Source organism: Tachyglossus aculeatus, chromosome 5 (genome assembly GCF_015852505.1).
Source record: "Tachyglossus aculeatus isolate mTacAcu1 chromosome 5, mTacAcu1.pri, whole genome shotgun sequence".
NCBI lineage: Eukaryota > Metazoa > Chordata > Mammalia > Monotremata > Tachyglossidae > Tachyglossus > Tachyglossus aculeatus.
The window spans coordinates 69,913,091-69,925,636 of NC_052070.1; the positions used below are offsets into that span (position 1 = coordinate 69,913,091).

Here is a 12,546-nt window from a genome sequence, read left to right on the forward strand (position 1 = left end):
CTCAGTTACCTCATCCGTAAAATGGGGATTAAGACTGTGAGCCCCATGTGGGACAACCTGAATACCTTATATCTACCTGGTGCTTAGAACAGTGCTTGGCACGTAGCAACTGCTTAACAAATACCATAATTATTATTATTATTATTATTTTTATTATTAAATACAGCCAGTTCTCCCCAAATCATGCTTTCATTGTGCATTTTTGATAGAGTGCTTTAAGCAAAGTTCTTCTGGCAATTCATTTCTATCTGGATAGAATATGACGCAAGATCAGAAATAATTGGGCACATATGGGCTGGGTTGGTCAAGGCTTATGTACTACAACTTGAGTTTTCCTTAACATGGGATTTGTCAGACTGTAACCCCCATGATATCAGAGAGCTGCCCAGATAAGAAAAGCTTTCAAGGAACTGTGATAAGGAATTTGCAATAGCACAGGACTTCAAGAATTTATCTTTGCTAAGAAGATTTACTTAAACCAAAAAGAAAACAAAAGGCTAAAGATCCTGGGCAGAAGCAAACTAAATATGCATAATTATGAGCAGGCGACATATTTCTCTTCTACAAACTGCAAACAAAGAGGCCTTAAAAGAAAAACTACTTACCCTGTCCAAAGGTATATACATGACCATCCTTTGTCAATGCAACAGAAAACTGTGTCCCACAGGCAACCTTTTTGATTCCAATTCCACAGAGGACATCGACTTTCTGCCAATGAAAAACACTGGGCTCACATATTTGTAAAATATATACATAGGCGCACACAAACACACACCAAAAAATTAAATCCTAACTCCTTAGTCCATTATCCTCTTGAACTAGCCTCATAGTGTGCCCAAATTCAGTGCTCGTTGTGGACAAAATTACTGAAAATCCAAACCAAACCAAAATATATATATATATATATATATATATATATCTGCCTGCCTCGAAGCTCCCTGTTCATCCTGGCCTCCATCCATCCCCTCAAGCCCCACCCCACGTTACAGAGAAGGTGGATCATGGGAGAATCCCACCGGCACCTTGAAGAAGCACTCACTCATCTTCTCAAATGAGCGTTGTCCTATCTTTTGTCTAATTTATTCTTATTCAGTTATGCATTCCATTTTATAAAGGATCTTAAATATCCACTGCCACTTCCTTGTTTTAATCTTCAACGATTTACTTAAACCACTAGATGTACCTATCACATTAATTTCTCTACGTAATTCAACGCTGTCACATACCACTATGTAGTAAGGACTCAAAGCTCAATGGCTTCGGGAGGAACAAATGTTGGAAACTAGAAAAAGGTGGCGACTTGTGTGCATTTAGGTGCTTTTTCCCTGTACAAATTAAACCCTCTTTAAACCGTCTTGAGGGAGGAAGTGGGGACTCATGGAAAAAGGATGGACTGAGTGGCAGGAAACCCATGTTCTGGCATCAACTCTGCCACTGGCCTGCTGAGGAGTTTTAAGTCACCTTTGGGCATCAGTTTCCTTTTCCATAAAGTTCCATTAAATCAAAAAGGATACCTGCTCTTTATACCTCTTAGATTGTGTGGCCTGAAGAACCCCCACTCCAAGCTTCCCTTTAAACTTGAACTGTTCTGACCCAGTTACTGCTCCTCCTCGCCATCATTGACACCTTGCTCTCCTCAGATCATCATCATCAATCGTATTTATTGAGCGCTTACTGTGTGCAGAGCACTGTACTAAGCGCTTGGGAAGTACAAGTTGGCAACATATAGAGACGGTCCCTACCCAATAGTGGGCTCACAGTCTAAAAGATGAAACTGTCTCCCCTGCCTCTCTCTCCAGAGAGGGGCCTCAACTTCTTTCACTCTCCAAGACTCTCAGGGAAAGGTGGAAGGGATGGCTTCCTTCTTACTCCCCAAAGCTGCAAGAGGCCTTTTCTTACTAAGTCTTCAGCTCCCCTACTTCTTCAGATCCCCTACTCCCTCTCATTCATCCATTCAATCGTATTTATTGAGCACTTACTGTGTACGGAGCACTGTACTAAGCACTTGCCCTTCTACAACTCCTAGGCACTTGGATCTATTCCCTTTAAGCACTTGATATTCACCCCACCCTCAGCCCCACAGCACTTATATGCATATCCATAGTTATTTTAATGTCCGCCTTCCCCACTAGACTGTGAGCTCTTTGTGAGCAGAGAACATGTCTATCAATTCTACTACACTGTACCCTCCCACTTGCTTAGTATAGTGTTCTGCACACAGTAAGTGCTCAGTAAATCCCACTGATTGATTATGAACCCCATGTGGGGCAAGGGTTATGTCTCATCTAATTATCTTCTACCTTCCCCGGCACTTGGTATAGAGTTTGGCATGAAGTACCACAGTATTTACAAGGCATTAGTGGTAGTGGTATTTGCAGTAGCAGTAACATTTTTTGAGTGCCCAGTGGTGTGGTGTGGTGAAACACAGAAGTACAGAACAATAAAGTGGCATGTTCCTTGTTCACGAGGAGCTTATACTCTAATGGGAAAGAAAAACATAAAAATATGTCCAACTAGATTGGTTAAACTGAGCTGAACATCTATACATGAGTGCTAAGGAGCATGAAAATAAGTTCACAAGAGCTGGAGTTGGCTGGGGATGATATGGCTCACGGTGCTGGGAAATTAACCGGGGATGGCTTGTTGGAGGAGGTGTGATTTTAGGAGGGATATGAATGTGAGAAGAGCCGTGGCCTATCTGATGTGCGGAGGGAGCCAAGGGAAAAGCGGGGACCAGGGGATGGAGGCGGCAGAGTTGAGAGCGAGGTACAGCTAGAAAATCAGCTTGGGAGGAGTGAAGATGGGGAGCTGGGGAAGAGCGGGTGAAGAGAGCAGATAGGTAAGATGGGGCCAGGTGGCAGAAAGCCTTTAAGTCCATTGTGAGGAATTTTTGTTTCACGTGAAAGACACAGGGAGCCAGTAGACGGTTTTGTGGCATGGTAACGTACACAGCTTCAAAAACCAAGGCAGTTACTAACCTGTGGTGAAGATTTTGCTGTTGAATTTCCTAAACCAAGTTTTCCATAGTCTCCATCCCCAAATGCCCACACCATTGAGCCATCCGTTGACACAGCTAATGTATGGTTTAATCCACAAGCCACCTAAAAGCAATAAAATTTTCGATTTGCAAAACCCATAACGGGATTTAGACAAAACCAAACCCCCTTCCTCAAATTCAATTTGATCTTTGCTCACCCTCCTACAGTTTAGCTCCTATGCAAAAGGGCAGATAAAATGGTCTCCAAAAACTTACTCAAACAATAGATTTGGAATAATTGAGTGTAAAAAAGCAAGGGATTTACTCAAAGGCTTGGTCCATGGGGTGACCTAGCTAGGATCAGAAAAGAATGGTCAGTCACTAGCATACAGGCTCAGTATATATTACACATGAAAAAAAAAATAGAGCTCCATTCACCTCCTGTGCTCAGGAGAGCACTAACCAATGTGCCCTTCGAGGTTGGATGGGAAGTAGCACAGGGTAATCCAAACTGCTGCCAAGGATGGCTAGTTAGCAGCACACTGGACTAATGATATCTATTCCTTTACCAAAGGCAGAGTAGCTTCTAGAGAGAAAAATCATGTCATGCTTCAGCAGCTCCTGTCTACCCTCTCCTACAGCCTTGCAGGGGGAGTGCTCTTTGTGGGTTGGGCAACCAAGGGTGTGGGCTGGGCAACGCGGGTAGCCACAGGCCATAATTCACTGAAAAGCAGTTCCTCATCAAGTTGCAGGGAGAACCATCCCTGTCCTAGGCAGACACTCTCCCCATCATGTGCAGAATAAGGCTGATCATTCATATCTCAAATTAAGTTTTGCTTATAATTTGGCCAGGGTCCGGGCTTATTCTGATATATACGTTTTCACTTCAGAAAAAAATGAATGCCAAAGCAAAGTCTGTTCCTGAGAGCTTTACTGGCAGCCTACTGAACCCCGAAGCCTAGACGTAGGCCCTAAAGTATAAGCCATAATTAGCGGGATGTGGATTGTTGATTTATTCCATGCCTGTCCAATCTGATAGCCCTCCAACGCTGTCACTCTCTCGGGAAGTTTCTTGTTCGAGGTGTTTCCCAGGCCCAATCGTCCGTAGTCGCCATTTCCAAACGTAAACATTTTGCCATCTGCAGTCACCACGGCCGAGTGCTTGAAGCCACATGACATCTGGAAGTCAGGACACAGCAATTATATTCCCAGTGGAGGAGTTCTTGAAAAGGCCAGGAGTAGATCGTACTGCCCACCGTTAACGGAACCTCAACCTGGCCCAAGCTGCACCATATATGTTTCCCACCAACCTGGAAACTAGGTTTCTAAGGATTCAGCCAGAAGGCTGAATATCTGGGCTCTCAAAAGCTGTGGATAATTTAACCTATCCTTGGCCTTCCCCTTCTAGACTGTAAACTGTAGAGAAGCAGTGTGGGTTAGTGGAAAGAGCACAGGCTTGGAAGTCACAGGTCGTGGGTTCTAATCCCGGCTCCGCCACTTGTCTGTTGAGTGACCTTGGGCAAGCCCCTTAATCAATCAATCGTATTTATTGAGCTCTTACTGTGTGCAGAGCACTGTACTAAGCACTTGGGAAGTACAAGGTGGCAACATATAGAGACAGTCCCGACCCAACAGTGGGCTCACAGTCTAGAAGGGGGAGACAGAGAACAAAACCAAACAAATTAACAAAATAAAATAAATAGAATAGATATGTACAAGTAAACTAAATAGAGTAATAAATATGTACAAACATATATACATATCTGTGCTGCCTCAGTTACCTCATCTGTAAAATGGGGATTAAGACTGTGACCCCCACGTGGGACAATCTGACTACTGTGTCTACCCCAGGGCTTAGAACGTGCTTGGCACACAGTAAGCGCTTAACAAATACCATAATTACTCATTATTATTATTAAACTCGTTCTGGGCAGGGAACGTTTCTACCAACTCTGTTATAATGTACTCTCCCAAGCACCCTATACAGTGCTCTGCACACACAGTAAGCGCTCAATATGGTTAATTGTCTGGCTTTCAACATGTCCTTCTTTATCCTGTTAAATTATCTTTCTCCTAGTTAATGAAACTAGAACAAAACAGTGGTCGTCCCTTGATTTCCCTTGAAATACTGTTCAGTCCAGACAAATTTCTGTACAAGTTTCCCCCACACTGGCCTCCACTGAGTAGACTCATTCAAAGGATAATTAGGTATTTCAGTCTTCAAGGCCCACTCCAACTGTGAGCCTTAGGTTCTGACCAATAGCTGGATGTGGGGCCGGTTCAGGAACTATCCAAGTCACTGCATTCGTTAATCCCAAAATAATAGATCCATCAATAAATCATGGGGCCAACTGGAAATTTCTGGGGCGCATTCCAGATTCTTCTCATTCAATCTGCATGCATTTACCACGTCCTTTGCTTAATCGTTTCTCCTACGCAGAACCATCCTGATTACATCTAATTGCAGAGTGACAAAGGTTCTTCCTAACCTGTACAACCTCTTCTCCTTGTAAGGCCTCTATTTGTCTAGGTCGGCGCTGCCGGTCACTATTCCCGTGGCCAAGTTTGCCGTAGTCTCCGTCTCCCCAGCTGAAAACCTCACCGCTTTCTGTCAAGGCCATGGAATGCCCATCAGAGCCACAGGAAGTCACGAGCTGCGTTACCACAAAGCCTAAAACAGCAAAAAACACAATCAGTACTGAATGCTAAAATTGGTATTCATTTGCAATGGCTTTAAGACACCCATATCACCAGAGTAGTCAACTGTCATGACATATTCCGAGGCAAAAAACTTTTCCTTGCTTTGATCAAAATTTAAAGACTTAAGGTAGCTGCTTTTGTTTAAATTCTAGATATCACCTGACAAGTCCGACATTAGTGCTGAAAAGTGCAGTTTCTATTAATAGAACTAGAAACGGAGACAACTGTCTGTTTTATAATAATCAGCTCTGTGCTCCTCAGTTACTCTTGGCTACTTTTATTTAAAAACCACTTTACTTTCTCTGGAGTTCCAAGGAGCAAAGGTAGTTTATGTTAGAACAAAGCCAGAGGCCCAGCTTTCTTCAATTAATTACTCCTGCCACAGATAGCCTTAAAAAATTCTTTGCCCCATAAGGAAATCATAATGCAAACTTCTGGCATTTCATTAATAATCCCTTAATCTCAGTTTATGCATCTTTAAAGTCTCTTTGTTTACGGTGTTCAGTGGCTCCCCAAAAGTTATTTATACCCTTGCTCAGATTTCAGCAATAAATAACTTCAAAGTAAACACGGGTTAAATTTTAGCACTTAAATTTGCGTGCATTCCACTGCACCCAAGAGAAACTTAAATGTCTAATTATCCATTCCAGTGTACATGAAATTCCAGCTCAATACAGATGTATGTGTACAATTTAAGTTTTAACTACTAGTAGTAATAGTATTTATTAGGTACTCTGTGCAGAGCACTATTACTGTAGGTCTCAGTACTTGACTATTAAAAAAGAAAGTTACTCCTTCGATTAAAAGCAATCTTACCTTGCAAGGCTGAAATAACTGTCAAAACGTGAAGGTCATCTGAATTTCCTTGTCCCAATCTACCATAACTACCTTCTCCACAAGCCAACACTGTGCCATTGGCCTGTATAACAAAAGTACAATTTTGACCACAGATAACCTAGGAGAATAAAAATACACAGATCTTAGAACACAGCTTCTAATTTCATCCGAATCCTCCTTCCTTTTACCACTGACAGAATAACCTCTATCATCCTCAAAAACATTTATCAAGGATTATCAAGAATTCTTTGCCCTGTACAGGGTAAACTGGGCATGACTCCTGGCCCCAGGACACTCTTTTATCTCTGCTTTACAGTGCAGGGGGACTCAAGGAAACAGACAGGGTAGTCTGAAAAATCATTTGGGGGATTATTTGAAGGGAGAGATTAAGAAGATGAGAAGAAATGGAAAAAACCCATGGCTTTAATGTTTTATTAAGTCTAAGAAATACCAGTCTATGGGCAAAAAGGGAAGGGAAACTGTAGTCCAACAAACAAAATAAATGCTAGCAAATTGAGTTAGGTACCACAAAGGGTCAACGGGATAACATACTGCACAATACATTTTCTGTAGCTAGGTATGGTCATTCGCCCAACTCAGGAAATGGAGGCAATTTACGAGAATTCAGTCCCATCTCAAACTAAAGCTTCTCTTTTAATGAAAAAGAACGCAGAAATTTTCAAACCGTATCACAGTCACGATCATTCATGATCCCTCAGAATAAAGCCCAGGGCTGAGAAGAGTCCTCTCAGATCTTAAAGTTTCCCCTTAATGGCTCGCCCCACCTCCAGTTACCTGTTGAGCCTGTGAAAACGAAGGTGCTGCTGCGGGGATCATGACATTTCTCCCGGCCTCAGCCAACTGTCCGTGCCGGCCGGCACCCCACAGGTAGACATCACATTTGCCTCCCAAATGCCAGTCCTGAAAAGCCGCAACACAATCACCTTTAGGCACAATCATATTTCCATGTACGGAAAGCAGATTAAAATGTGTCGGCAGATTCACTGACCTCGGGTCTCGATGTTGCCCAAGACATAATTTGTTCATCCATTCCATTAATCCATTTACTGTTATCCTGCAAAGACATGGCACTCATTAGGGCCAGACGACTAGTCAAGCTTTACTCCTTCCCAATCAGCCCAATTAATTCACCTCTTCAAGTCCTGAACGATGCGGCTTAATGAAAATCTAAAAGGATTATTATTCCCACAGCACACTAGACTTTAAGGATGAAATGATGTTTCTAAATGATTTAATCTACATCATTTTCACTAGCGATCTAGCATTATTAATGCTGCGCTCACACTGTGTCTAAAGAGATCAATCTGGATTTGCAGATATTAGAAAAGGAAAGGGCGAAACAGACTACTGTGTTTAACCTCTCTTTATGACAACGATAGTGCCTTTTACAGTAATTATAATTATGGCATTTGTTAAGCGCTTACTACGTGCTGGGGTGGATACGAGCAAATCGGGTTGGACGCAGTCCCTGTCCCATGTGGGGCTCACAGTCTCAATTTCCATTTTACAGATGAGGTATCTGAGGCACAGAGAAGTCAAGTGACTTGCCCAGGGTCACCCAGCAGACAAGTGGCGGAGCTGGGATTAGAACCCATGACCTTCTAACTCCCAAGCCCATGCTGTGTCCACTATGCCATGCTGCTGCTGCTTCTTTACAACCACGGCACTGAAACCGGCAGCCTGGGGAAGAAGCCAACCTAGTTCCCAGGCCACCTGGATTTCCCATTAGTTCCCGCTCCGATTCCAGGAACGGCAAAAGGATGTGAGTGGGGGGTCCCGGGCAATTCTCACCACCACCGGACAACCAAGGCCTATACTCATAAAGAGAAGTTTCTCAGTTCTTCTCCCTATCCCTGGCAAACATACAGCAGTAATAATAATGATAGTGCTGGTAGTGCTACGCCCTGGAATAGTTACGATCCAATTGGATCAGGCACTGTCCTCATCCCACACGAGGTTCCCGGTCCCTTTAAGCTACCTGGGGTGAAGAGACGGGAGCTTTTAGATGGCTGAGAAAGCTGTGGCCATGGCTGTGGGACTGCCGAGCCTGAGAAACCCGAAACTGATCCTCTAGTCACCCTCCTCTTTTCCTCTTATTGCATTTATTATGGTGCTCGCCGTTTTTGTATTTATATTTTTCCATCTTTCCCTATGTGTCTTTCGCCAGCCCCCACCCCCACTTTAGGCCACTCTGGGGATCAAGATCTGTGTCTAATTCTTATTATTTTCCCAGAGCCAAGTTGTGACTATGAGTCCTACCACTAATCAATTTGGACACTGAGTCTTAAAATAGTTCCTCCACTTTGGGATCTCAAACCATTTGTTTCTTGGTTATTTCAATAAGAGACTCAGAAAAGAAACTCAGAAAAAAAATAGAACATTTTAAGTCATGGAATAAAATGGAGGCCTTTGACTTGCATAGAAGATGAGAGCATTAGAAAATGCCTCGTGGAATAGAGGTTGCCGTAGCTAGCTCTGGCCAGATATACAGTAGTTACTTAAGCCCAAGTAGATCGGAACCTGATACAGTTAAATTTTCTTATGCTTATAACGCAAAAGATACTAAAATGTGGTAAGAAGAGAGCTAGTATTTTTTAAACTAATGTAAATGTGGGGAAATGGCTTTTTTTTAATGGCATTATTAAGCGCTTACTATGTGCAAAGCACTGTTCTAAGCGCTGGGGAGGTTACAAGGTGATCAGGTTGTCCCACATGGGGCTCACAGTCTTCGTCCCCATTTTACAGATCAGGGAACAGAGGCCCAGAGAAGTTAAGTGACTTGCCCAAAGTCACACAGCAGACAGTTGGCGGAGCCGGGATTTGAACCCCTGACCTCTGACTCCAAAGCCCAGGCTCTTTCCACTGAGCCACGCTGGCTTAGAAAGCTTTTTATTAAGAACTTCCAAGTGCTTAGTACAGTGCTCTGCACACGGTAAGTGCTCAATCAATGCGACTGAATGAACAGAGATCAGTCAAAACGAAGCAAATCCGCCCCAACTGCCTTTTTAGTGATTCATTATCACCTGGGAAATGCTCAGCTGTCTATCTCATCAACCTAAAAGTCACCCTCAGATCACAACATACGGCACACGACTGGAAGGTAATTTCAGGGTTTACCCGATCCACTTCTAAACTATAACATGCAAGGTTTACTTCATTTCAACAGTTTCACCTATTCACGGATATTAGACAGTTCTGCACTGCCAAACGCTACATTTGGTGTGAATTACCATTAGAAGTACAAGCTCATCTTCTGGTACGGGCTCCAGATCGGGAACGGTAAAGGATTCTGGGAACTGAGCTCCCTTTGCCAGGGCTTCTGCAGCTTTTATGGTCGTTGAGAAACACTCTAACCAAGCCCACTCGGTCGGATTCCACGTTGAGAGCTCATGGAGGCAATGCCGGTGATGAGGGGGAACGGGTGGATTACACAGAAGCTGATCTAGATGAAGTCCAACAGCAAGTGAAGCCAGGCACTGCATGTAAGGACTGTGAACAAGCTGATCCCCACAAACTACGTGTGGCTGAAATACATTTTAAGGAAAAAGCACAAGTTCAAATGGCATATACAATATTCAAAATGCTTCAAAATAATCCTGAAAGACCTTTATACAAGTTTAAATCATAAAAAGTGCAAGCGGTTTTCAAGTTTGTTAAAAGCTATCAACTGACTCCTCTTCTCCTCTCATGTGGGAGAATGAATTTATACAGTGTAACATTTTCCCACTTTTTTTCTGCCTAGAGCAGTTCTTGGTATTTTCACTTTGCTCATCCAGAGCCCAGGGCAGGGCAGAGGTTCAGATGGGCAGGGACTGTCTCTATCTGTTGCCAGCTTGTACTTCCCAAGCACTTAGTACAGTGCTCTGCACACAGTAAGCGCTCAATAAATACGATTGATTGATTGATTCATCTGGCAAGGCATCCTTACAAAATACTACCACCAGCTTTGCAACCTTTTCACTGGGATGATGCAGCTCTGCTCATTTAGAGCACATTATATCTGGGCTCCTCTTCCAACCAACCCAGTGTTGCGTGCCGATGGAGCCCCGAGAGGAGCGCTTCTCTTTCCTACTTTCCTATGCTTGGGAGAACACCGTGATGACACCAGTTCAGATATGAGGGCACACAATCACATGGAGAAATACAACCACCGGCTTTGCTATCCTTTTTGTGGGAGGACCCAACTCTACTCTTTAGAACACCTATCTCCATGTTCTTCCAACCAACCCAGTGTTGCACACAGATGTACGCCCAAGAGGAGCGTTTCTCTTTCCTAGGCTTGGGAGAAAACCGTGATGACAGCAGTTCAGATAGGAAGGCCCAGAATCGCATGATGAAATAACTAAAAGGAGATAAATCTTGGAAACCTACGTTATTTGGAGCATGATTTCTTTCCAACTCTACCGCCTCGAAAAATGGCTTAGGTTATTTTATTGAGGGCCACCCAAATCCACTCCAGTTGAGTGTAGGTGCTTACCTTTTCATAGGCATACTGTTCCTGAAGCATTATAGGCAGTCTTTCCAAGAATGCTCTCATGCAAGGAGCCATGTTTAAACCCAAAATACCCTGCTGTTTCAGCGCAGTCCTACATGTTGCTAGGACATGATTGGCAGCTATCCATTCTGATGTGCAATTCACCACCAAAACATCCTGGTTCGAAAAATAAGATGAAAAGAATAAACCCCCTCCAAATTAGGACCATGTAAACAAACAATCAAGGAACGGTTGTAGTATCTATTGAGCCCCTACTTGGTGCCAAGTATTATACTACATGCTTGGCAAGTCAAAAAAAATAAAGAAGAGACATGTTCCCTGCCCACAAGGAGCCTAAACTCTAAAAGGGGGAGACAGAGAGAATATTTACAAATGGAACAGAGCTGAGTAATTGAGTGCACAACTGAATAAAAATAAACAAAAAATGCTAGGTATGGGCAGAAATGAGTTTGCAAGTGTTAAAGAGAGCTGATGAGTTTTGACTTGGGAGTCTGCAAATTAATCAGGGAAGGCTTGTGGGAGACGGTAGGATTTTAGGAGGGCTTTGAGTGTGGGAAGAGCTGTGCTCTTTCAGATTTAGGGAGGGAGAGTTCACAGAAGGGAGAATAGGGTGAGCAAGGGGATAGAGGTGGGAGAATAGAGGGTGAGGTACAGCTAGATGGTGGTTAACTTGGAAGGAATGAAGGGACTGAGCTGGTTGAGAGTCTTGAAGCCAACTGTGAGGAGCTTACTGTGTGCAGAGCACCGTACTAAGCACTTTAAAAGAGTACATTCCCTGTCCACAACTTCATTATAAGGTACTCTCCCAGATGCTTCGTACAGTGGCCGGCCCACAGTAAGTACTCAACAAATACCACTGATTGATTTAACTGGGAGAGGCTGGAGGCCGAGAGGTTAGCGAGGAGGTGGAAAAAACAGGCTGGGCCCAGATATGACCGGAGCTTGTACCAGGTTGGTAGCCTTTTCGGTGGAAAGGAAAGAATGAATCCGGAAGATCGTGTATGAAAAGAACCAGCAGGATATGGCCCACAGTTGAAAGATGGTAAGGAGTTGAGGATGACACTGAGACTGTGGGTTTCTGGGACAGGAAGGATAGTGTTATCAACTGAGTTGGGAAAGTGGACTTAGGGGCACAGATAAGTAGTTCTGTTTTAGACATATAATAATAATAATAATAATATTTGTTAAGCACTTACTATGTGCCAAACACTGTTCTAAGCACTGGGGTAGATACAAGGTAATCAGGTTGTCCCATGTGGGGCTCACAATCTTAATCCCCATTTTACAGATGAGGTAACTGAGGCACAAAGAAGTGACTTGCCCAAAGTCATACAGCTGATAGGCAGTGGAGCCAGGATTCGAATCCAAGCCCATGCACCTGCTACTAAGCCACGCTTCTCTATACTGACAGTGAGGTAGCAGTGTGGCCTAGTGGATAGAGCACGGTCCTGGGAGTTAGAAGGACTGGGTTCTAATCCTGGTTCACCACTTTTTGCTGGGTGACCTTGGGTAAGTC

General features: G+C 43.5%; 1 protein-coding gene across 3 annotated transcripts in view; it reads right to left on the reverse strand.

Annotated features, from left to right (window-relative positions):
• HERC1 (HECT and RLD domain containing E3 ubiquitin protein ligase family member 1) overlaps positions 1-12,546 on the reverse strand; it is a 169,162-nt gene that overhangs the window by 17,118 nt on the left and 139,498 nt on the right. For all 3 annotated transcript variants that reach the window (XM_038746499.1, XM_038746496.1, XM_038746498.1), the window contains exons 60-68: positions 11,013-11,186; positions 9,766-10,059; positions 7,524-7,589; positions 7,310-7,435; positions 6,494-6,632; positions 5,467-5,648; positions 4,001-4,156; positions 2,979-3,101; positions 606-708 (exon numbers count right to left, since the gene is read on the reverse strand). In XM_038746499.1, coding sequence (XP_038602427.1) covers positions 606-708; positions 2,979-3,101; positions 4,001-4,156; positions 5,467-5,648; positions 6,494-6,632; positions 7,310-7,435; positions 7,524-7,589; positions 9,766-10,059; positions 11,013-11,186 — 1,363 coding nt within the window. The remainder of the gene's footprint in view (positions 1-605; positions 709-2,978; positions 3,102-4,000; positions 4,157-5,466; positions 5,649-6,493; positions 6,633-7,309; positions 7,436-7,523; positions 7,590-9,765; positions 10,060-11,012; positions 11,187-12,546) is intronic.